Here is a 24,776-nt window from a genome sequence, read left to right as displayed (position 1 = left end):
AACAGAAACCACCTGCCCAGCAGATCTCACATAACTGCAGCATCATTCACTAATTTATCTGTGGCATCAATAGCCACAGAGCAGCGAGCATGTCTTGCTAACAACTTCACTAACTGTCAAAAGCAGGTGTTAGCTTTTTGCTGCCACAGACCTTTTTTTCTATGAGTCTCAAACTGGGTCGGCAAATTGTTATTTAATATAAGGCACTCTTACTGACTGCAACTTTCACGTCAAACCACCTTATTAGGTGACTGTTTTAGGCTATATACATATCCCTGCTTCAGCCAGCTCTATGTATTGATAGGTTGCTGATGTCAATGGTGCAGGGAAGACTGTGCAGTCCTTGGCAGATGCCCTGCAGCTAATTTAGCAGTTAAAGTGGACGGCCAATCCAGGGCAGACATGAGCAGTTATAGAAACGTTCAAAGTACTCCTGAGTACTTAGAAGACAGAGTAGTTCAATGTACTAGGGGAGGCATCATTTTCACAGAAGAAGTAATAGTTTTCCCATTTACAAAACAGGAAAAGTTTTGTTTTTTAAAGATTTATTTATTTATTTATTTATTTATTTATGCGTAGAAGAGCAGGGTGTAGGCCAAGGGTATGAGGGGGTAAGAGGATTCACCAGAGAAAGAGTGGGGGAAGAACAGTCAGATTCACTGAAATGCACTGCTAAGGTGAGCAGTGGGCAAGACAGGAGCCGTCTACTGTGCCATATATGGGTTAGCTCCCTGGCCAGGGATCAATCTCAGGCTGTACTAGTGATAGTACTGAGACTTACCCCCTAGGCCATCAGGGAGCCCAGGAAAAGTTTTTTTTCATGCAGCAAGAAATAATAAGATACTATTCCCTTGAAAATATTTTGTCACCAGTCAAGATTATACCCTAGAGAATGGACAGATTACAATATAGTAAAGCAAATGTGACCTGCAGTGACCAAAAGTACAAGAAACTTTCTAAAGGGTCTGTCTTCCTTTCCCCTCTCTATTTGTCGAGGTAGAACTGTAATTTGTTGTTCCATACTCTTTCTTTTAGATACATTCCTCAGAAACAGTCAGAAGACATGCATGCCTTTGTCACTGAAGTCGCCTACAAAATGCAGCTATTACAGATTCAGAACCTGGTTCTGAGTCCATGGGCCCTAACAGTTGCTGTTCTGCTTCAGAATCGACCTTTCATGGACTTTGATACTCTGGTGGAAAAGACTTTATGGCTGAAAGGCTTAACCCAGGCCTTTGGGGGGTTTCTCACTTGGCCCGGTATGTATGTAGGATGTCTGGGATAAAAATGCTTGCTTTTTTTTTAACTCTTTATTTTAAAAAGTTCTAACCTGGACATGAAAGACTTATTTAGGACTTTGAACAACATATTGCTCAGAGAAAAAAAAAGAAACCTACCAACCCTATAAAGCTGACCTTAGATCTGAGGCATCCAGGAGGGGAAAGGGTAGGGAGGTCTGAGGACAGGAGGAGGGGCAAGCACAGTAGACCATGGTGAGGACTGTGGTGGGAGAGCTACGGTGACCACACCTGAGAGGAGAAATCCTGTGCTGTCAAAAAATTAACAAGGATGTAAAACAGTGGTACTTCATTTAAAAAAATAATAAATTGGGCCTCCCTGGTGGTGCAAGAGGTTAAGCACCTCACTATGAAGCAGTCCACAGCCTCTGCAGCATGAGTTCGATCCTTAGCTGGCCAGGGAGAAACCCACATGGTGAGGTAGACCTCTCCTGTCTTGCCCGCTGCTCCCCTGAGCAGTGTATTTCAGTCAGTCTGACCGTTCTGTTCCCCACTCTGTCTTTGGTGGATCCTCCCACCCCTCACATCTCTGGCCTGTACCCCAGCTCTTGTATGCATAAATAAATAAATCTTTAAAAACAATAAAAATTTAAAAAAATAAATTTAAATTAAATTAAATTAAAAAATAAAGCTGTAATTAGTTTTATTTTTTTTTAAAAAAGGAAACCTGATATGTCCTTACCACTGCAGGACATTGGACACAGCATGTTGATTATTTGAGAAATATTATTTCTCCCTATGACTTTTAGTATGTTGAGAACTAGAATATGAGGTCCTTGCCTGGTAGAAAATAATGAATCTTTTTGTACTCTATCATATGCTCTTCCCTCATACACTCATCTCTTTTTATTTTTTTATTTTATGCATACAAGAGCTGGGGTACAGGCCAAAGGTGGAGGGTGAGAGGATTCACCAGGGACAGAGTGGGGAACAGAACAGGTGGACCCACTGAAATACAGTGCTGAGGGGAGCAGCGGACGAGACAGGAGAGGTCTGCTGTGCCATGTGGGTTAGCTCCCTGGCTGGGGATTGAACTCATGCTGCATTGGTTGCCAATAGCTTCATCGTGCTGAGGCTTAACCCCTAGGGCCACCAGGGAGGCCCCTACTTATCTCTTTTTAAGCCACATTGTTTTTTCAATCCATTTATCTCACTAGATTAAAAGTATTAAAGGACTGGTCTAAGAGAACTTGATATAATTCTCTGAAAAAATAACTTTATAAAAACCTCATTGGAAGTATGGATACTGTTCTGGGAGGTTGGGGTGTATATGATAATAGCCTAAGTTATTTTTAGTCTCTTTCATTTAAAGTTGTAGAGACTATAGTGGGAAATGCAATCCTTTCTAGAACAGATCATTATAGTCAAGTACCTACTGCGAGCTTATTAAACCTGTATTGAGTAACTGGTTGGTACTGAGTAATACAAGGGATACAAAGATTAATAAGATAAAACTGTATTCTGGAGACTCTCCTGGCTCTTAGGGAACAGAGGCAAGTAAGTAAGGTGTAAACAAGCAAAGAGGGTTCAGGGAAATACAGACCAGGAACTATGGACAAAATGCAGGGGGGTTCTGAGAATATTGTGTAGGAAAGGCCCACACTGAGGGAAGATTGCATAGAAGTGACTTGATTTTGGTGGAAAAATAGCTCTTCAGGAGGACAAGTAGGAGAGAAGCATTGTGACCTTGGGATTAGGAAATGGCATGACAGCACTGGTATCCCTTGACCAACAAATGCAATGGTAAGAGCGTGTGACAGAGGAGGCTGTGCACAGGGGCTCTACCCTGCCGGCCTTTGTGCCACAGGACCTGGAGTGGAATCTTTAGGTGATGGGAAGCATCATGCTGTTAAACAGGGATATAAGACTGATGGTGCTTTAGAAAAAAACATTGTATCAGTTTTAAGATGGACTGCAATGGGGAGAGACTAGAGGCAGGGCAACAGCTGAAAAGCTGCCCTGCCTGGATGAGAGATGAAGAAACCTGAACCAAGGCAGAGGCCAAGATGGGGTGAGGCTAAGTTTATGGTTAGGGGAATTCCTACAGAGCTATCTGCCAGTTGAGTGTTGTCACCAGTAGGAAATAAAAATGAATCAAACACCTGGCCTCAATATTTTATTGGTCTAGGTAGGAGGCAAAGAATATATTGATTGTCATGAAAGAAGAATAAACTCAAAGCTGTTTGGCCGAGCAACATATGAAAACAGGCACCTGTCTTTCTTGGTGTTTCACTTGTTCAAGATGGGTAAAAATGTGTCCAGTCCATAGCTAAGAGTATCTGTGCAGCCACTAAAATGACTGCAGTTATGAAGTGAGAGCTGATTGGTGACTTCAGTAACAATAATAATGTAGAGTGATTAAATGTAATTCCTAATTTAGAACATGTTATATGTTCAGTTCTTTTTTTCCTCAGATTATCCCACATTCCTAAAAGTTCCACATTTAGTGCTTTTTATGATGTATAATATATCTTATAATTATAAAATGTATATTTACAATATCATTATCATTGGCAAGTTGAAACAAGGAGAGTTCAGCACAAATACGATGGAGTCTCCAGAGGGAAAACCTCACCTCTCACTGATACCTTCCATGAAGCAGCATTGGAACTTGTTTCCCAGCTTAAGTAGTCTACCTTCTTACAACCTGTCACCCAGCTCATTGGCTCTGGGAAACAGTAAAATGATTTCCCTTGCCAAATGTATTGGTTAAGTATCACCATCCCTTGGCAATCACCAAGTCAATATAATGTCAGATGATGAATTACCAGAAATGGTGTGGGTCCACTTTGATGTGGGAAAATCAGAAAATCTCCTTTGCATCCTTCTGTGCTCATGCTAGAGAGTATCTCTTTGGGTCGCTCCTTGGCGACTGCCCTGTCAAGATGCAAAGTGATATCCCTGCCTTCTTGAAAATGGTCTAAGCAAGGTAGGAGTGTGTGTGTGTGTGTGTGTGTGTGTGTGTGTGTGTGTGTGTGTAGCATGTCTTTAATTATGGGCTTTGTCTTAGTACTGTTAAATTCTCCTCTATGTGCTTTTCATTCATGTTAAGTTGCTATTTCAAAACTTTGGGCATTCTTGGTTATTGGGGAAGTGTTGGTTTTCAGAATGGGATGGGATGTGTATTTCAGAATGACCAACAAATTTGGGATAGATAAGAAAATGAATTACATGTCCTTAGAGAATTTTGATTTATGAAATAGTGCTTTTAAAATATACTTCACCTATGGTATCATTACCTCAATTGGTTGAACCTAAAATTAGTACCTGGCACTTTAAAATATACATGTCAAATCACCAGCATTGATACAAACTAGACCTAAGACTTCAACAGTGACCCATCTAGTGTCCCTTTTTGCCTGAATGAATTATCTTTGTGTGCAGACAATGAACCTGCTGAAGAAGTTATCCATTCTAGCATTCTTCTGCATTCCAACATCGTCAGCCTTGTCAAAGACCAGGTGATTCTGAACATGAACTCTGGAGACTCAGAAGTGGTTGATGGACTTATTTTCCAGCACATCACTCTCCTCACGTGCTCAGCTTACAGGAACCAGTTACTCAATGTTTTTGTCCGTCCTTCCTTAGTAGCTTTGGCATTGCAGATGACACCTGGCTTCCGGAAAGGTAACTTTGGGAGTGTGGTCTTGAATTTTGGAAGAGTTCCATGCAGGGAGCAACATCTGGAGCTTTATGATGTTAAGTCGTGTATGTGCAGTCTATACCCCCACAAGGAATAGGTCCTGTACACCCAGAAACTGTTAGTTTTCCCCTTAAATGCATGAACACCTCTGAGAATTTAGCAATGAAATGCACCTAAGAAAACCTCTAATCTAACCTACTCCTTTTATAAATAAGGAAAATCAGATTTAGAAAGTTGCATAATTATGTAGGGAAGGATCTGGAACTAGAACACAGGTCTGATGTTCTTGTTCTGCTGTAAGAGTCCCCTCCTCTGACAGAAGTCTGTGTGAGTGAGCAATCCAGCAGCATAGGAGTGCTTTTTTAGACTCATAGTACATTCTAGTTGCAATAAGGAAAAGCTGTTTTGTTAACAGAAATTGTAGACAAGGCCTGGGCATTGCTCCCCAGGCTGCTGGGTTAGAATCACTAAAGGGTGAGCCCTATCCCCAGAGGTTCTGAATAACTTGGAGTGGAGTTTGGGCCAGGCATTGGTGTTTTTGTATTTTTCAAAGGTCTGTAAATAATTCTAAGGAAAAGTCAGTGTTGAGGGGCACTGGGCTCAGCCACACACCTTTAGCCCTAGAAGGAAGTCAGAGGTCCTATGTTCATACTGTCATTTTATGGTGAGGAAACCCAGGGAGGTCAGATGATTTTAATTTAGGATACAAACTCCAGTCTTGATCTTAGTTCCATCTGCGTTTTCTTACTTTTGGAATTCAACCAAGGGGCATAGCTGGTTTTGTAGGGGTTGTGAACACCTTGAGACTAGAGGCAACAATTTATATCCATATGCTTATCTATTTTTATGATGAGAAATTTCATAGCATATGTCAGAAAGATGAAGAAACCTTTGTAGTTGGTGGGCGAGGTAGACTTACATGTCTGGAAAACAAGTCAGTAGTTTCTTTTATTATGTGTTGGTGTATCCTAGTGCTAAAGATAGAGTAAAAACATAAGGAAATGTAAATCTAAAAGGGAATGGACAATCCATTCTTTTCCTCTCTACTGGGGAACCATGGGTAGGGAAAGTGAAATGGCCTGCCTTTAAGCCTTGTGGTATCATTCCAGACTAACAGATTAATTGAGGTGTGGTTGTAGCTTAGATTCGACCATTAAAACTATGCTAGATTAAAGCTTCCTGTAGGGGCCTTACTTAATTCTTGCCCCTGGCATTCAAATAATACACCTTGAAATTATGCATTTTGGAATATCATGACTTCTTGGTAGTCCCTGAAAGCTTAAAATGCACTATTGTAATTTTATGTAATAAATTTATTTCCAGAGGATGTCTACAGTTGCTTTTGCTTTCTACGCAGTGTTTTCTCAGATGAGTTCATCTTTCTTCCAGGAAACGCGCTAAAGGTAAATCCTTAGTGCCAAAGAACAAGTGTGTTTGCAGTGAGAATTCTAGAAATGGGTTCATCAATGTGTCTTCACTTTCTTCAAGGTTACATGGGGCAAAATTCAGAAGAAACTGGGCACACAGTTCAGTAAATTCTAGTTCTATTGTTGGTCAAGTGTTATCAGTAATTTAGGGATTATTTGGTGAGGGGAGTATCATTCTTTGAAACATTAGTACAACCACTCTATTTTGGTAAAGACTTACCATCACATCTTTTCCTGCTAACTTGTTGGAATGAGTTGGACCTTTTGATTTGAGATTAGAGAGCAGTAGTCTTATATGATGGTGTAGACAGCTAATGAAGGAATCTAGCTGTCAGAGCTGTACTGATGGTCTGTAGGGCCGGGGGCGGTGCCAGGTTAGAAAGTGGGTTAGCTGTCGGTCTGCTATGCTTAGGAGCACAAATTGTATTCAATAGAGAATGAGGGTGACTTTTGAGCTTTAGCATAATTCTAAGTATTTTGAAGACTTGCTCTGTGCACTTCCTATTTACATTTAAGGAATGTGATTGTACAAAGTGAAAGAGAAGTCATCATAAATAGCTCATAAATTTGTTGTGTGTTTGTTGTGTTTTGAGTGTTAGAACAAATACTTTTCTGGCTCCTGTGTAACAAGCAGAGCCATCTGGAAAAGGCTGTGGAATTAGCTGCGTTCTCTTGTTCTAAGGGCACATGACTGCCTATTGAGACCAGCAACATACATCTACACTTAAATTACTAAGTGCCTTCTGTCTTCTTCCCTTCCCTTACAGGACTTTGAAGAAGGCTGTTACCTACTTTGTAAAACTGAGACTGTACAATTGACGGCAAGGGACATCCTAGTTACAGAGAAAGGAAATACTGTGTTAGAATTTTCGGTAGGACTCTTTAGGCCTTTTGTGGAATGTTATCAGGTATGTAAATGTTTTATAAGTTCTTCATCCTTCCATATCAAATATAACTTAAGAGTTGCCCACCTTCTGCCTATTTCTGGTCTGAAATAGGTAGATGGTAGATGGTAGAACTAACAAATTGATTAACAGGATGAATGATTCGCCTCTCAGGTGAGCCTTGCTCCCTGTATAAGGCAAAAATGGGATGGTCCATTACAGGCACAAGAAAGTAACAGCTTAATGAGACCAAGAGTACCATGTTCTACAACCACAGTTACACCCAAACATTGTCTTACTATATATTGGACTGTATCTTACCTCTCTTATTCATAGCAAACAGTGAGGTGTTTGATACATAGTAGACATGGAATGATAAATTATATTACTAAATGCTCATACTGGAAGGGAAAGAAAAAGTTCATGTGCATGTTATCTGAAAGAATTGTCAGAGCTCTAATGACTGGTAAAAGAAAAGGGATCTTCAATATGCCCAGCAGGAATTGTGCCAGGATTGAGAGGGACGCAGGGAGTGTGAGAGACCCATGCATATTTGAGAGGAGAGGGCTCTCAGCTCTGTGCCTGGTTAGAGGCTGGCAGAGTGGTGCTATGGTCAGTGAAGTGCCCCGGCAGCCCTCTGGCACAAAACCCAGCACTTAGTAGGCATGTGCTAAACACAGCTTCTACCTTTAAGCACCTTTCTGTGATAGAAGTCATCAAGTATTTTAAGGCCCACCATGTTATTAGATGTTTTTAGCGAAAAAAACTAAGTTACAGAACTCTGGCCCCTCCCTTCTTAAAATATGTTGTTAATCTAATAATTTGTTTAATTTGTAACCCATTAAAGTGGGAAATTATTTTGATAAATGTCAGTACTATTTGAAACTTTTTCTTTTCTAATTGTAAACAGTGATATAAGCTCTAGAGAGACCAAAAAATTCTGTAGCTTTTCTATGCGCAAACCTTGTAAGGTCTTTATTCTGCTCCAATGTGGCTTGTCTTTCTTGTAAGAGAGGCACTGTAAAATACTTCCTGTTCTGTTTTATTTGGCGGCTCTTTTATCTTCTTTTCCTCTCATCCTTTCTCTTAAAATCAGATAATTTGCAAATACCTCTTGAAAGAAGAAGAAGAACACTTCACTGAGAAACAGTACTTAGCTGGAGTTAGGAAATTCACAGGTCAGCTTCTCGATCAAGGTTAGTCACACCTCTGAAGGAGACGATATCCTGTAGTTTAGATCAAAAAGTAGTTCACTCACTCTTCCTCCCACTCTGTTCTAGGTGCCTCACAGTGTTACGATGTGTTATCTTCCGATGTACAGAAAAATGCCTTAGCAGCTTTTGTGAGGCTAGGTGTGCTGGAAAAGAGGAAGGTGTAAGTACTGGGCAGGACTCCCTTGGATGCTGATGCTAAAGGGGTAGTGACAATTGATAGCAGCTGAACACAAAATCTAACGAGACGTAAAAGTATATGATCTGGTAAACACTATATTGTGTTTCATGTATACACTCCTGGTTATTTTCATCAACATGAGCTACCACGCAAATGTTATGTAGCTATGAATAAAAATGATTGAAGCAAAAATGATATATAAGAAAACTTTTTGGAGAGTGTAGTGTAGTGCTTACATGTACACATATAGATATATGTACACAACATAAATAAACACCTATATGTATGTATAGATAAATATTTACTCTTTTGAATGAATGAATTTAAGAGCAATAAAGCTTAATGCTAAATGCTCCCAGAATTATTCTTAGGTTGCCTAAAGTCATGAAGTAGGACAGAAAAAAGGGACCAATCAACTATTTAAAACTTGAGAACACTTTTTTAAAAATAGTCTTTATCAATAATGAAAGTTGTTCTTTATTCCCTGTAGTTTGTGCATTAAGAAAACTTGTTTCTTTTTTTCCCTAGAAATAATGACTGTGTATTTTATGTGAATGAAACTGCCACAACAAGATTAGAAGAAATGCTTGGTAAGTAACTCTAATAAAATATTATTGTATTTATCAACCTATATAGTGAAACAAAAAAATATACTGGAGCAGCAAATACTTCATCAAAATGAATATCAACAAAGCTTTAACATAAGCAGAGGAATACTTATAGCTAGAATTTTCTCCAGAAAACTAAGCAGAAAGCACAAAGAATATTAATAGAGAAAACATCAGCTTAGAAGAGGCAGCCTTGTGCAGCAAAAAATTATACTCTTCACATAATAAGGGTCCAAACTCTAGACCTTTCACATTGAATCTTGATGGACATGCAAAAAATACCTCCATGTCGCTGCATTCAGTCTCTCCCTCTCCTCTTGCATCCCTTCTTTCCCACTGAGGAGCTGGGTCCGATGTCTGCCTCTCTCACATAGGCTTTCTGAACTCAAAACTGGAAGAACAGCCTATCCTTGCTCTTCCCCAGAGCCTATCAGCTTATAAAAAAAATAGCCCTGCCCACAAAGGCAAGGTGGTTTGTGTATGGTATACAGTAAGGGTCAGAGTGTTGATACCAGCAAAGAGATACAAAAGGTCAGGGGAGAGAGAGAATGCTTCTCAGAGGAATGACGGGGTGATTTTAGAAGGGGAGGTTAGCATTTGCAAAAATACCCCAATCATCTGCTGATTATATTGAAGAAACACTTGATCGCTGATGTTCTTGTAAGTAGTATCTTTTACCTAATCCTTACTGAGTACCTTTGTCTAACATACATGGAAGAAATTTAGATGTATGTCTGTTGAGATTAGGGGAAAGCCAGGAAGAAAAGGGCAGAGGAATCTAGTTGACATAGTTCAGGAACATGAAAATACTTGTTTCTTGTTGAGGAAAATACATAGGTTGAAATCCCAGTCTCCTGTCTTTATTATATCTGAACTCTCTTAACATGTAACCTTGAAATTCAGTTTTGAATTTCTTAAGAAGGGCACATAACTAAAACATCCTGTGAGGAAGGTGGAATTTACTTCTTAACCATGGAAGGCAAATATGTGGGTATGAACAAACTAGACTTGAAATTTAGAAAAGTGACTTAGTCATATCCTGCCTCAGAGCCAGGCTAGTGGTGCTGGCCCAGCCTCCCACCACTTTGAGATGCTGCTTTTCCTGTCAAGGGGGCTGGCCCTCCATTGGTCCTCTGTCCGCCTGGAAAATTTGGCTCAAATGTGAGGTCTTTCTCCTTTGTCAGTGACTTAAGCACTTGAAGGAGGGAGGGCAAACTTCCTATCATTTCACATCTTTCTTTTTTTGTCCTAGGTTGTAAGATACCAGTAGGAAAACCAGTGACAGCAAAACTTTAATAATCACTGAGCAGTTATGGAAAATTTGTTCATATAATTACTGTCATCCAAGGAGTCTTATTACAACAACCAGAAAAGTAAGGGAAGAGACTCATGTTCTCATCCTCCGTAAGACTCTGAGAACACTGTGCTCAGGTGAGCAGAAGAAATGATGGGTTTAAGAAATGAATGTAATCTCCACTACAATGGCTAAGGCATTTGTATCCAGCTCTGTGTGTGTTTTAAAATAAAAGCCTTTTGAAAAAACACAGTCCAGCTCCTGTTTCACTAAGACTTTTCAGCGTTGAGTGTTGACTTCCAAATGAGAGCACGACATCAATACCAGAGGCTATAGCTATTTTAAAAAAAGACTACTAGAAAGGATATGTCTTCCATTTCTTGTGGTTTTAAGTAAAGTTGCTGCAAACAAATACAAGTTTGACAGAGACAAATAATAAATTAGCTATCTTATATTAAATTTTGCCACCCACGGGCCTTAATTAACAAAAGCATGTGCACCAAAGAGAAGTTTTGTGTTGTGTCATGAATAGACTTAAGAATTCAAGGGAAGGGCCTCCCTGCTGGCGCAGGCCGTTGAGCACTACGCTGTGAAGCTGTCCGCAGACTCTGCAGTGCTGGTTCGATCCCCACCAGCCACGGAGATACCCACAAGGCAAACAGACCTCTCCCGTCTCCTGTCTCACCCGCTGCTCCCCTCAGCGGTGTATTCAGTCAGTCTGCCTGTTCTATTCCCTGCTCTGTCTCTGGTGAATCCTCTCACCCTCCCACACATCTGGCCTGTACCCTGGTTCTTATATAAATAAATAAATCTTAAAAAAAAAAAAAGAATTCAAGGGAAGAAAAGTTTGACTTAAGATAATTAAACCTGGGCAGCTAGCCACCTCTGGAAGTGACATTTAAGCTCAGAATTAGGATGAGCAGGAGCCAGCCTTCAGAAGTATGGGGTTGGGATGGTGGAGGAGCGGACAGAGGGTGGGTTGTTTGATTGTGTGATCAGAATGTCCTGGGGGTTGGTTCTGAAAGACGTGACAGAACAGTGTCACTGTGTTAGCAGGCAGGCTAAGGGGGACCCTAGGACCCCCTAACTTGCCAGATGGGGGGTCTGAAGGCTAGAAGAAGCATCTGTTCTTGCCTAGGTCCTTAGCCCCTCTAGGGCTAAAAGAAGAGATCAATATATCCTAAGCTTCTGCCCTTTTCCTAATTGAAGAAACTTGATGTTCTCCCTCTTATGACCTAGAAGAATGCAGTTTGGGGGTCTCATCCAGCTTCAGTTTTATCAGTAAACATGTTCTAAGAATCTCATCTTTATTCTCAGAGTAAGGATGAAGTCCCCCCTTCTCTGTGTTTGATGCCTCAGATCCTAAAATACAGCATAAATATTCCTGGTCTGCTCCGTTATTCTTTAGGATGCACAACCATGTAAATTCTCCATACATATGTTTTAAATGTATTATTTTTCCTTTTCTAATCTATCTGATGTTTTAATTACTCATCCAGCCCAAGAAGAACCCAGAGGGGTATGGGGTGCTTTATTTTGCACCCTGACAGCACCCTGCACTAGAATGTTTGAAACCATCCCAGTAGGCTACTGGAGCCCCTGTGTGCCTGTTTAAATTAATCTGTGAAGACCTGGTGAACAGACATAGCCTTGCTTGTATGGGACGTTCAGGAAACAAATTAGCATCTTCTACACTGTCTGGAACAAAACCAGCGGGAGAACAGCTCCTGGGGACCAAGAGCCCTATTGGAGAAACCTAATAGCAGTTATTGACCACGGGACTCCCTGGTAGCCTAGGGGTTAAACCTCGGTGCTATCCCCACTATGGGCTGAATTCAATCTCCAGCCAGGGAGGTGACCCACATGGCGCAGCAGACCTCTCTTGACTCGCCTGCTGCTCCCCTCAGCAGTGTATTTCAGTGCATCTGCCGGTTCTGCTCCCCACTCTGTCTCTGGTGGGTCCTCTCACCCCACCCCCACCTCTGGCCTATACCCCAGCTCTTGTATGCATAAATAAATCTTTTTTTTTTTTTAAGTGCTTTAAAGAGTTTAAATTTTGAAAAATTCAGTCCTATTTCAGGTCAGTAGTGCTATGCCCTAGATTTTCCAGTTGCAGACTTTTTTATTAATTGTAGCAGTGCCACATAAGAAAATATTTGTGTGTGCTTGCAAACAGGTTGGTTTTTGTTTCTGCCTATTTTGTGGCAATAGGATCAGTTTCCAATAGACCAATCAAGGCCCAGGTCACTTGGGTAGATGGGCTTGTCTGGGCAGCTGTGCAGGCTCCTACAGCCTGCCCCTCTGCTGAACACAGCCATCATAATGTAGCCACATGGCTGAGGGCAACCCAAGGACGCCAAGTGGATAAGGGGAAAATCCCATTATACCTATTCCAAGTGTTTGACCACCTGCACACACAAAGGGAAGGTGAGCAGACTCAGCGTGCTCAAAGGTCTTTAATTGGTCTGAAAGGGCATAGCCAAAGAAAGAAAAGAAAAGATTTAAAATTACAGTTCCCAATCAAACTCCAAAACTACCCACCTCCTTGTGAGTGAACACCCAGTCAAACAGACTCAGCTAAAAGTGGGGAAGCTGAGGCCCAAAAACACCAGAACAAATCCAAGGCACATAGCAGCACGAACCACAAGACAGAAGTTAGGCCCCAGAGAACTGGGACAGAAGGAGAGACACAAAATTCAAAATGTACCAAATAATCCAGCACAAAGTCAAGTTAATGGCAGCCGTTGGCAGTGCAAAGGACCAGGGGCACTCCCCACACGGCTCTCACCCAGGATTTTTCTCTAGGTGTCTTTCCTTAGGTATAAAATGTTGGGATTTGGCATAAATGACTATTTTTGGCATAAATAACCATTCTCTTTTTCTTTTTTTTTTTTTTTTGACACTATTCTTAGTTTCAGATAAACATGTTTGTGAGATGGAAATTATACTCCAAAATTCATGAATTAAAATGGAAGGTCGTGATTTGCTCAAAAAAAAAAAATTAAACTTATTTTAACTAGGGTACTCTTTGTCATGTGCAAGAAGTGAAGAACTGAAGTGAAGGGAAGTCTGTGGGGGCCTTGGCCCTACCTGGAGCCCTCATTGGCTTGGCTCAGTCCCTGGCGGAGGTAAAACTTAAGACTAACACTTATGGGTGCTTACTGTGTGCCAGGAACCTTTAGAAGTAAGTGCTTTATAAATATTAGTTCACTTAATCCTCACATTACTGTGAGGTAGATACTGTTAGTATTATCCTCCTATTAACAAGGAAAATGAGCAGCAAGAAAGTTCAGTCACAGGATGAAGGCAATTGTTTTGCATTTCACACATACTTTTTGTCAAAAAATCTTGGGTTAATAAGCCCAACTCTCGGGGCCTCCCCAGTGGCGCAGTGGTTGAACGCTGGGCTGCGAAACTGCCCACAGCCTCTGCAGCGCCGGTTCGATCCCCGGCCGCCGGGCGAGGGTCTCACATGGCACGCAGACCTCTCCTGCCGCCTGCTGCTCCCTTCAGCAGTGTTCTTCGTTAATCTGCCTGTTCTGTTCCCCGCTTTGGCTCTGGTGAATTCTCTCACCCTCCTGCGCTTCTGACTGTACCCAGTGCTTGTATAAACAAATAAATAAATCTTTAAAAAAATAATAATAAGCCCAACTCTCATTTCCTTAAAAACAAATCTCATGTCTGAGGGCTAATGACTGAATTGCAAAGGCCAGAGCTGCTCCCTTTGGAGTGAAGAGTGGGAGGGTGTCATTTCAGCTGCCTTGGAACCCCTCTGGCAAACTGAGGTTAGTTTTGTCATTACTTCCTTTCTTTCTCTCTCTCTCTTTCCCACTATCCTTTTAAAATCATCATCGTGGTGAGCTGGTGACTCAGTTTATATACCTGTTAAGTATGTGGCTGAATAACTTTGCTTGTTCTTTTTCTCCTTAACTTTTTCACCATTCAAACAAAAAAATTAAGCTTCAGTCTCCTTGTCTTGATGAAAATTAGCAGCAAAGTAGAAAGCAAAGTATTGCCAACAAAATATTACCACTTAGCCTTGTTTTTAGTGATTTAATAAACCCAAGGATGAAAACAGGATTTGCTGGAAGAAGCAGAGTTCCATCAAAGGAGCAAACACACACAAAGAAGAGAGGGGAGGGTGGCTTTTTGGTCTATAAAATATATCCTAGGGGTGGCACAGGGGTTAAAGACATGGCGCTATCAAGTTACCACCAGCCACTGCAGCAGGAGTTCGATCCCCGGCCAGGGAGCAACCCACGTGGCGCAGCAGACCTCTCCTGTCTTACCCGCTGCTCCCCTCAGCAGTGTATTTCAGTAGATCTGCCTGTTCTGCTCCCCACTCTGTCTCTGGTGAATCCTCTTACCACCCCCCACACACCTCTGGCCTGTACCCCAGTTCTTGTATGCATAAATAAATAAATCTTTCAAAAAAAAAACACAAACCCCACAAAATATCTCATAGGCCCACTGGAGGAGATGGCCAGACCCTAAAAGGAACAGCCTCAAACATGGTTCATGAGTGCCAGGGCTGTAATGTGGGGGAGCAAATATCTGCCACCCTAAAATAGGTCTTTTTGGTCAAAGATTGATTTCATGGGAGTGGTTTTGAAGGTTGTGGGAGGATGCTTTTATAAAAGACATTTAAAGGGGGTGTACCTGGAAGACCTAATCTCCTTATCCCTCTTCCATGGAGAAGGCAGAAAACTACACACCTTTGTGTCTTCTCTGAAGGTTCCTACCTGACCTCCCTTCTCTTTCCAGCAAAGCCCTTCAGTTTTAGCTATTTGAGATGTCACCCGAAGCCACCTGGGCAAGTTACGTTTTCTTTCTTTATTTTATTATTTGTGTGTGTGTTTTCTACACCCCAGGATATAGGCTGGAGGTGCAGGGGGGTGAGAGGACTCACTAGAGACAGCATGGGGAGCAGAACAGGTGGATCTAGAGCCAGGAGAGGTCTGCTGCGCCATAGGTGGGTTAGTTCCAGGGCCTGGGATCGAGCTCAGGGGATAGAAGTGGTAGCTCTGAGACTTGACCCCTATGCCACCAGGAAAGTCCTGGCTGCAGCATTTGTAACTAAACAGTACTTTGCCTCCAGTCCTAACAATCAGAAACCATAATGGAGGTAGACTTCATTTACAACAGCACAAGCAAATGAATACCAGGCAGAAACTCACCAAAAAAACATGCAAAATCTACCCCCAGAAAATTTCAAAATACTATGGAAATAAATACAAAAGGCTACTTGCATATGAAAATTCAAAATTACAAAGATGTCAATTTTCCTTAAATTAATTGATAGACTTGATATGATTTCAATAAAAATGCCAACTCTTTGTGGAATGGTAGAAAATGCCATAAACTTATTCACAATAAAACTTGAGTTATGAATATGTCATCATACTTAGGGAACTCCTGAAACAGCAGGAGACCAGTCCTGACAGTTACTAAATTATAAGTCTCAAGTTAATGAAAACTACTTCATATGGGCACAGAAATAGGAATATCAGTGAAATAAAATATAGAGCCTAACAATCTACCCAGATACAAATATAACATTGTGGGGCTGCTAGACTTAAGTGGCCCCTTCAGCCACCATTATAGTTACCTGCAGTTCTGCATTCCTACACAAAGGTCAGAACTGTCCAGTCACAGTCATCTGAGCCAAACCTTACAAGGTGCCTTTCATATCAATCAAGAGCAGAAAGCTCGATCATTCTGGGAAGGGTATGCATCAAGAGGTATGACCGGGAACACCCCGGGAGGCTGAGAACAGATGCATAAACTTACTCCCGACTCATATACATCATGAGGTATGACTGGAAATGCCTGGGGGGCTGAGGACCAACGTATGACAAGGGACCCCAAAAGCTGACCAGTGGAATGCCTTGTTGATAAGATTAGGACCGTGGCCAGGGGTCTGTGATCCGTTTTCAATTACAACGCTTGGTCATCAAGCTGATAACATGGTCAGCAGCCTCATGTCCCCCCAAGCCCTAAATGACATTCCTGAGTTTTACCCAATCCTTTTCTCCTTGTCCTCCTAGCGCGTGTAGCTGATGCTGTACGATTACTCTATCAACAAAAATGGCCAGGATCTTGCTCTCAGCAGCAGCCTGCATTATGTAGCCTGCTCCACGCCTCCCGTGTCTTTGTCAGTGTGCTGTTGCGCGACCCAACATAACATAAAAGTAACGTTATTAAAATGATTTTTTAAGTCAGTGGGGAAAAGGACGATTCAAATTGTTGCAACAACTTGATCATTATTTGTGGTGCAAGTGGTTCTTATGATAGTCTTTACTTGAAAATAAATTAGGTGAAGGAAAATTTCAGATATTAAAAAAAATTACTAGAAGAAAAACATGAATGAGTGTGTGGGTAGCCACTCCAGCAATTACTAGGCTGACAGGCTCTCCCTGTGAGTGGCCCCTCCTTCTCTCCTCCGGCCAAATCCAGGGAAAGGCGGCACCCTGCTGGGGGAAGGCAGCCATTGATGCAGTCTAAGCCCAGTCCAGGTTGGTAAGCTATAGGGGGAGGCACTGACAGCTGCATCAGGAGCCCCATATTGAGTGGAGGTGTAAGAGGGGAGTCCTGGAACTGGGGCACTGTCTCTAGCTTCACAAGGTAGTACAAAGAAACATGAATAAATGTTTTAATTTTTTTAAAGATTTATTTATTTATGCATACAAGAACTGGGATACAGGCCAGAGGGGTGTGTGTGTGTGTGTGTGTGTGTGTGTGTGTTTGAGAGGATTCACCAGAGACAGAGCGGGGAACAGAACAGGCAGATTGACCAAAGTACACTGCTGAGGGGAGCAGCGGGCAAGACAGGAAAGGTGCTAACCATGTGAGTAGCTCCCTGGCTGGCCAGGGATTGAACTCACTGCAATGGCTGCAGACAGCTTCACAGTGCTGTGCTTAACCCCTTGTGCCACCGGGGAGGCCCAATGTTTTTATTTTTCATTTTGTTTTGAGACTGGCTAAAGTAACTATTATTTTTGTTTCCAAAGAATTCTGTGGGATGAGAAAGGGCTCACACTGTAATTTTTTTTTAATTGATATAACATTGGCTTACAACACTATGCATGAATCAGAGGTACAGGATCATACCTGGCGATTCATAACAAGTTAAAATATACTACCTACAAAAATACATGAAATGAATGAATGACAAACTAAGTCTACAACACTGAGCACCCATGAAGGATTAATTTCCTAAATATATCATCAGTTCCTACACAATATACAGATAATCAAAGAATAAAATGGCAAAGGACATAAACAAATACAAAATTGTCAAGCTCACTCATTAAGATTATAAACCTACTATTTTTTTTGCAGTTAAAATTAGCAAAAATGAATAAAAAATACTGTTTTTAAGAAATGAATAAAGGGCCTCCCTGCTGCCTCAAGGGGTAAAGTCTCAGCACTCTGAAACTATGGGCAGTCACTGCAGCACGAATTCCATCCCCTGCCAGGGACTTAACCAACATGGCCTCTCCTATCTCACCCTCTGCTCCCCTCAGCAGTGTATTTCAGTCAATCTGCCTGTTCTGTTCCCCCACTCTATCTCTGGCCTTCACCCCAGCTCTTGTATGCATAAATAAGTAAATCTTTAAAAAAAAAGAATTGGCAAGTGAATGAAAGCAAGACGTTCAATGGTATGTAGAGTACGATCCAATTTCTGGAAAAAGATGTACAAGAAACTTACCAGTATTACCTCTGGTGGGGGGAGGTAATGGGAGTTTGGGTGGGATACCTTGACTTTTTTACTTCATATGCTCTGCATGGATTCAAGCTTTATTAACACAACATGCATCACTTACCGGGCCTCTCTGGTGGCGCAGGCGGTTGACCACCGCACTGTCAAGCTGTCCGTAGCCTCTGCAGCGCGGGTTCGATTCCGGTGAGAATCCCACATGGCGCGGTAGACCTCTCCTGTCTCGCCTGCTGCTCCCCTCGGCAGTGCATTTCAGTCAGTCTACCTGTTGCTTTCTGCTGTCTCTGGTGAATCCTCTCATCCTCCCGCACATCTGGCCTATACCCCAGCTCTTGTATAAATAAATCTTTTTTTAAAAAAAATAAAGACAACATGCGTCCCTTACCAAACTTTTCTTTCCTCCAATATGAAATCATTGGCATTGGGGCTGTGATAGCAGCCTACTTCCCTGTTTGTCCCACTCCACAACCTTGTCAGCACTTAACTCCGTAAGAGCCTCACCTATTCCCACTTTTTTGTCTTCTGCTGGTCATGATCTTTGTGCATCTTGTTTTTCTTTTTAAAGATTTATTTACTTATGCATACAAGAACTGGGGTACAGGCCAGATGCGCCACAGGGTGAGAGGATTCACCAGAGATAGAGTGGGGAACAGAACAGGCAGACTGACAAAGTACACTGCTGAGGGGAGCAGCGGGCGCAACAGAAGAGGTCCGCCGCGCCATGTAGGACCTGCACTGGTCAGCCAGGATCTAACTGGCTCCGCAGAGGCTGCGGACAGCTTCAGAGAGCTGTGCTCAACTGCCTGCGGCACCAGGGGAGGCCCCATCTTGTTTTTCAAGGAACAGCTCCAATGCCAACAATTCCATGAGGAATTCCAAACAACGCAAAATAATACTGCTCTTTCTCCTCAGTATTCCCACAGAACTGAATCTGCAATATTCTTTTTTTTTGTAACACATTTGCATTCAATTTACTTTTAAACATACTAAAAAGAAAGCAAAGCTGAATTTTATCCATTCCACCCCACATTATAGTGAATGTGAGATGTAGTATGTAATAATTTAAAATCAACTATATTCCCTTAATATTTACTCACCTAAAAACAAATGATGAAATCATTTATGGTGGCAATTCCTAGGTCATATGGCCTACATAATATTTTTTTCATTTAGAGACGTGCAGATGGTATAAACTCCACTTTTTTAGCGTAAAATGGTATTTTATATATTTGGAATTTCCCATTCCAGGGAATCCTTAAAAAAACAAAAAATCCTGAGATCTTATTTAATCACAGTTCTGATAGTAGCATAACACTAGCAGCTCCCTATTTACCACTCCAATATGAAAAAAACAAACAAGTCTAAAGCTTTTCTTTTTTTTTTTATTCATGTTTTTTGGGGTTTTTTTTAAAGATTTATTTATTTATTTATATATACAAGCACTGGGTACAGTCAGAAGCGCAGGAGGGTGAGAGAATTCACCAGAGCCAGAGCGGAGAGCAGAACAGGCAGACTGACGAAGTACACTGCTGAGGGGAGCAGCGGGCGGCAGGAGAGGTTTGCGTGCCATGTGGGACCCTCCTCCGGTGGCCGGGGAACAGCTGGGGATCGAACCGGCACTGCAGAGGCTGCGGGCAGCTTCGCAACCCAGTGCTCAACCGCTGCCCACCAGGGAGGCCCAAGCCTAAAGCTTTTCAAAACATATTTCAATAATAAGAATAGAACATTAAACTCTTAATAGAAATGAAACACTGTAATATCAATCAATTTTATCCAGTGTAAAAAAGTTTTAAGCTTTATTTTGATAAAACATTTTAGATTCCCTCATATCACAGTGGAACAATAAGAGAAATGTACATATACTGATTTTATACTACATGTCAAATGCCAACTTCCCAATCCTAGGTAAGCAAGTTGCAAAATAAAACTGGTGATAAATTTAACGACAGGTAGTATTTTAAATAAAAATTACTGAGTTTTCAGCACTTACATAAAATGAGGCTTTAATCAAAAACAGACGTAATTCCACAGGGTGTCTTTTTACAACAGCAATTAATCCAATCAAGTCTGTGATTCCAAGCTCAAGTGATAGTGTTATGTTTCAAGCAAACAACAAATCAACCTTCAAGTGGTTTATTAGCATATGTACTATATTTGGACAATTTCTAACTGCATTCAAGTTTTAGAACTTGGAGTCTAATTAAACAAGAATTAGAGAAGCGCTCAACTGCACTTTGAGGAAGGCAATGTAATTGCTCTGTCTTCGCACAGAGGTACATTAATAACATAGGTGGTTGTTAATCAATTCCCCACACTAACTGATTCATCAAAAGCATATCCTTCAGCGACAACTTTAAAGACCACACAAATTTTAACAGAAGAAAATTTTGTACTTCCAGTTTTCAAAAGCAGATAATACTATGAAGAAGCAACCGTTTAAATATTTGAGTACACACATTTAAGTTTTTACAACTTCATGCCTTGAGAAGCTTTGATTTCAGAAGTATCAGTTCATGGACCCAGCATCAAATATATACACAACACCTGTTTCAAATACAATGTAATTTCAGAAACTATAAGAAGCACAAAATAGAAAATTTTGATCAAAATTCAAGTTTCCAGTGATCTTAAAAAAGACAAATTATAACTGTTTTTGATTAGCAGTGATATCCAGTTATGGTTGTTATCTAGAAAATTGTTAAGTTGTATGAAAAAAAAATAGTCAAAGAAAATCTATAATTTTGATAATTTTCAATCTTCTAAATATGCACTGCTTAAAATAAGGTTTTATCTGGAAGGTAATTAAGTCATGGAGCTTTACAACCTTAAGCCACTATTTGGAAGCTATTTTAGGTTTTGCATAATTCCCAATCTTAACACCACTACTTCTGTTCAAATAAAGGGAATGATCTTTTGAAGTCATTGCATTAGAAATGGCACTTATGGACAAGAAACACAACTATAAACTAGGGGAAAAATGGATCTTAGCTAAGATGATTTTTCTTAAAGTAGTGGAATGTTTTATCGAGATACAATAGAAACAATAGTTTAGAAGCCTCGGGAAGCTTAAATTTCTTTAGTAATTTTTGTTTTACTAAACAATCTGAAGTAAGCACATGGTCACCTTAAAAACAAAGCAAGAAAAATAAAGAAAAATGCAGCATGAAGCATTTAATAAGAGTCTCCAAAGGCTCTTTCCCTCCCTTTGCTTGGGGTACAATGTCTAAATTTTCTCTATTTTGTTGCAAAAAAACCAAAAAACAAAAAACAAATCTCTGCTCAAAACAACCATCCTTCAGAACAATATGCAGCCAGAATCTGAAATCTAAAAAGTATTTTAAAGAAAACTGTTCTCTCACTTGCAGGAAGTCTGAGTCACTAATCTACATTGAAAGTGGGAGAGGATCTAAACAATTATCACAATCCTTAAGATTTTCAAGGAAATGTTCCAAATCAAATATCCTAAAACCACAAATTAACCATTGAAAATTAGCCATTCAAACTATGTTGGAAACATTTGCAGAACTGTTGCTTCCTCTTGCATAAGGATAGAATATTTGAGGCTGCACACTAGCCAGTTTCAAACAGGAATGCTTTCCACCAAGACTTACCCTGAAGTCAATTTTCCTAACTCCCTTTTCTTCCCTAAATTGTTCCATTATGTTTTAAGGTGGGCAAGTACATGAGGCAGGGTGTTTCACATGGCAATGAAACATTTAAAAACCTAATGATTTAGTCAATCAGGAAACTTCACACCACACAAACACTATGTTTTTATAGATACTAACATTTCTCTGTGCTGCATAATATATATTGTGAGAAAGTGAGTACTGACTCAAAAGATAAGTTGAAATGCTATATTGTGACAACAGATTCATTAGAGTTGGCATAATTTAAAAGGAAAGCATAGTACATGTTTTAATAGTTCCAATGTTTTTGTTATTTGGGCTTTACAACACTTCTTTTTCCTCTTTTCGACTTTGCCTTTCTCAATGGGCATCTTTTATTTTAAAGTTGTGCTTGAGGCTCTGAAGAATATGCTAATGAAATATAAATATAAATAATACATGAGCAATACATATGTATACACATCAACAGGTCCAAGCATCAGACCACGGACGTTGTACTCTCCGGATTCACACGAATAAGTCTAGATGCATTTCTCAGGTCTTGAAGTTGCTTTGCCGGTTTCCCCACACCTTCTTCAAACCTTTTTTCCACTACAGGGAGGACTGTTTCATACAGAAAGGATGCGTTCTGTCTGATAAAAGCCTTCTTCTCTGGATCCTGCTCACACCGAAGACTATAATCCACATGCTGAACAGCAACCAAAATGATTTCCACCAGACTCTCCAAAAGTACCATGTGCAGCTCCGGGAAATACAGCTTCAGTGCCTCTTCCAAGAAGCCCATAGTCTGTTTGGTGAAAGCAACCACTGTGTAACTCAGGTTCACCCAACAGTCATCCCCCGTATACTGCTCAAAGTTACTCACCCCGCAACTCTTCATCTCCTCTTTGAGTTTACCCAAGGCCTCTGGAGTCATCAAGTTCATCCTCCTCCACATCTCCTCTGAATTGCGATGTTTTGTGGCTTCAATAATGATCTCCTTGTAACTGTGCAAAGCCCCTTGGATGTCTTTCACCAGCAGGGCATGGATGATGAAAGTGAGGTCTAGTCCAATGTCGCCCAGTTGCTGACAATGCTCTTTTGCCACCTTTACACATTCCGCTGCTGTAGAGAGACTCTCCTTACTGTCAAACACTTGCTTGCTGAAAGCATCCACAAACATGCCCATAGCTGATCTTGCCCAGACCACAAAGGCAGAGTAGCATCCACTGTCAGTGCCTGCAAAATCGGTCTCAAATTCCCTGGCAGTCTCGAGAAGGCTGGTAAAGAAGACATGGCAGAGCTTATGAATGTAAAGCAAAGTGGCACCTTCAATGCGAAGTTGCCTTATCGCAGTATGCACAGCTGCTGCCCTATTTCTCAAAAACAGCTCACAAGCCTTTGTGCACTGGCCAAGTCGAATTAGTTGAGAAACTGCCCTGCGGGTGGCCTTGGGACCACCTCTCAGGGACCGATCTGGAGAGAGTTCAAACACTAGCACTTCAGTGAGCTGTCGGACACGCTCATCCACTTTGGCCCTTAGTTCTTTTACTGGAGGTGGACTGGGCTTATCCTCTAGATAATGGTTCAACTTATCCAGCAGGTCGACGGCCCCCTCAAAGTCCCTCTGGGCAATGCAGACATCCAGATCTTCAGGTAACTCCTGGATCCATTCCATTGAGAGGTCCACCTTCTCTTCTTCTACCTCCGGAGCAGCTGGTGTGTCATCTTCTTCATCCTCAAACGGGTTACTAGCCTTGCAGGTCACCTGGGGTGGCCCTCGAGGGGCCGCTGCTTCCTCCTGCTCCCTCCGCCTTTTTTCACTGAGGGCCCTCTTGGTTTCCTCCAGCACTTCCAGCCACTCTCGCTTGATTTTAGCATTTTCCGCCTGAAAAATACGGCTCTCGGGGAACATGAGCAGCTTGAACATGTCCTTCATGGGCGGGTTGTCCTTGACATTGACCACGGCCAAGCCATCTAGAGGATAAAGGGCATTGTAGCGATACATCCCCCGCCGCTGTGGCAGCCAAGTGGCTACGAGCAAACAGTCGTTCATGAGGAAGCCGTGCACCCGCTGCAGCTGGGCCATGTGGTCCGCCTCGTATTCCACCAGGTCCCCGTTGTACACTAGGTACTGCCCCGGCGTCTCGAGCAGGTGCCTGCAGCCTTCCACCTTCTCAAGCAGGGTGGTGAGCGTGCGCTGCTTCCCTTCCTCGCCCGGACCGGCACCGTCGCGGGAGGCGACCCCCGGGAGGGGGAAGAAACCGGCCTGGCCCCGGAGATGGTCTCGGCCCCCCGCGCCCCCGCCTCCTTCCTCCCCTCCGGAGGCCGCGGCAGCCCCGGCGGCGGCGGCGGCAGCCGGCAGCAGGGTAAGCGGGATGCTCTCGAGGCTGCTCTTCTGCTCCGTCAGCAGATGGCTGAGCTGGTACATCTCGCTCTCCAGGTAGGAGATCTCGCGGGCGGTCTCTATGAACTGCCGGTAGTTCTGGTAGACGTTGCGCTTCAGGTTCTGCGCCGTCTCCTCCGCCAACGCCTGGATGCGCTGCCGGTGCTCCTGCAGGTCCCGGTCCCCGTCCGACTGCTGCGAGAGCTGCTTCACGTACAGCCGCGCCTCAAAGCCCCCGGATTCCAGCTGCCGCCGCAGGCGACTCGCCCCACTGTCCGACATCGCCATCGCCATTTCCGGCCGGGTCTCAGGCCGTCACTGTCACTATCGCCGCCGCCAGCGCCGCCACAGCCCAGACCCGCCCGAGCCCCACCGAGCTCCAGAGTTGAGGAAGCAGGATGGAAGGGAGAGGAGGACGCCTGCGCCCGGGTCTGAGCGTCACCCACCGCGCCTGCGCAAGGAGCCGTGACGCAGGGACTGCGCCTGCGCAAGAACGCCAGGGTTCTAGTACGCACG

General features: G+C 42.3%; 2 protein-coding genes across 2 annotated transcripts in view; one reads left to right on the top strand and one right to left on the bottom strand.

The window, feature by feature from the left end:
* Positions 1-10,791, top strand: part of GNPAT (glyceronephosphate O-acyltransferase) — a 32,776-nt gene extending 21,985 nt beyond the window's left edge. The window contains exons 9-16 of the mRNA XM_037510427.2: positions 1,036-1,259; positions 4,683-4,925; positions 6,265-6,344; positions 7,136-7,276; positions 8,349-8,448; positions 8,533-8,626; positions 9,173-9,234; positions 10,505-10,791. Coding sequence (XP_037366324.1) covers positions 1,036-1,259; positions 4,683-4,925; positions 6,265-6,344; positions 7,136-7,276; positions 8,349-8,448; positions 8,533-8,626; positions 9,173-9,234; positions 10,505-10,548 — 988 coding nt within the window. The 3' untranslated portion in view covers positions 10,549-10,791. The remainder of the gene's footprint in view (positions 1-1,035; positions 1,260-4,682; positions 4,926-6,264; positions 6,345-7,135; positions 7,277-8,348; positions 8,449-8,532; positions 8,627-9,172; positions 9,235-10,504) is intronic.
* Positions 10,792-19,650: 8,859 nt separating this feature from the next.
* EXOC8 (exocyst complex component 8) lies at positions 19,651-24,707 on the bottom strand. Its single transcript, XM_037510425.2, has one exon. The coding sequence runs from the start codon at positions 24,552-24,554 to the stop codon at positions 22,374-22,376; it is 2,181 nt and encodes a 726-aa protein (XP_037366322.1). The 5' UTR covers positions 24,555-24,707; the 3' UTR covers positions 19,651-22,373.
* Between the last annotated feature and the right edge of the window lie 69 nt (positions 24,708-24,776).

This window comes from Talpa occidentalis, unplaced genomic scaffold (genome assembly GCF_014898055.3).
Source record: "Talpa occidentalis isolate TD23 unplaced genomic scaffold, MPIMG_talOcc4v2.1 talOcc4.14, whole genome shotgun sequence".
Taxonomy (NCBI): domain Eukaryota; kingdom Metazoa; phylum Chordata; class Mammalia; order Eulipotyphla; family Talpidae; genus Talpa; species Talpa occidentalis.
This window is presented reverse-complemented; position numbering and strand designations above follow the sequence as displayed.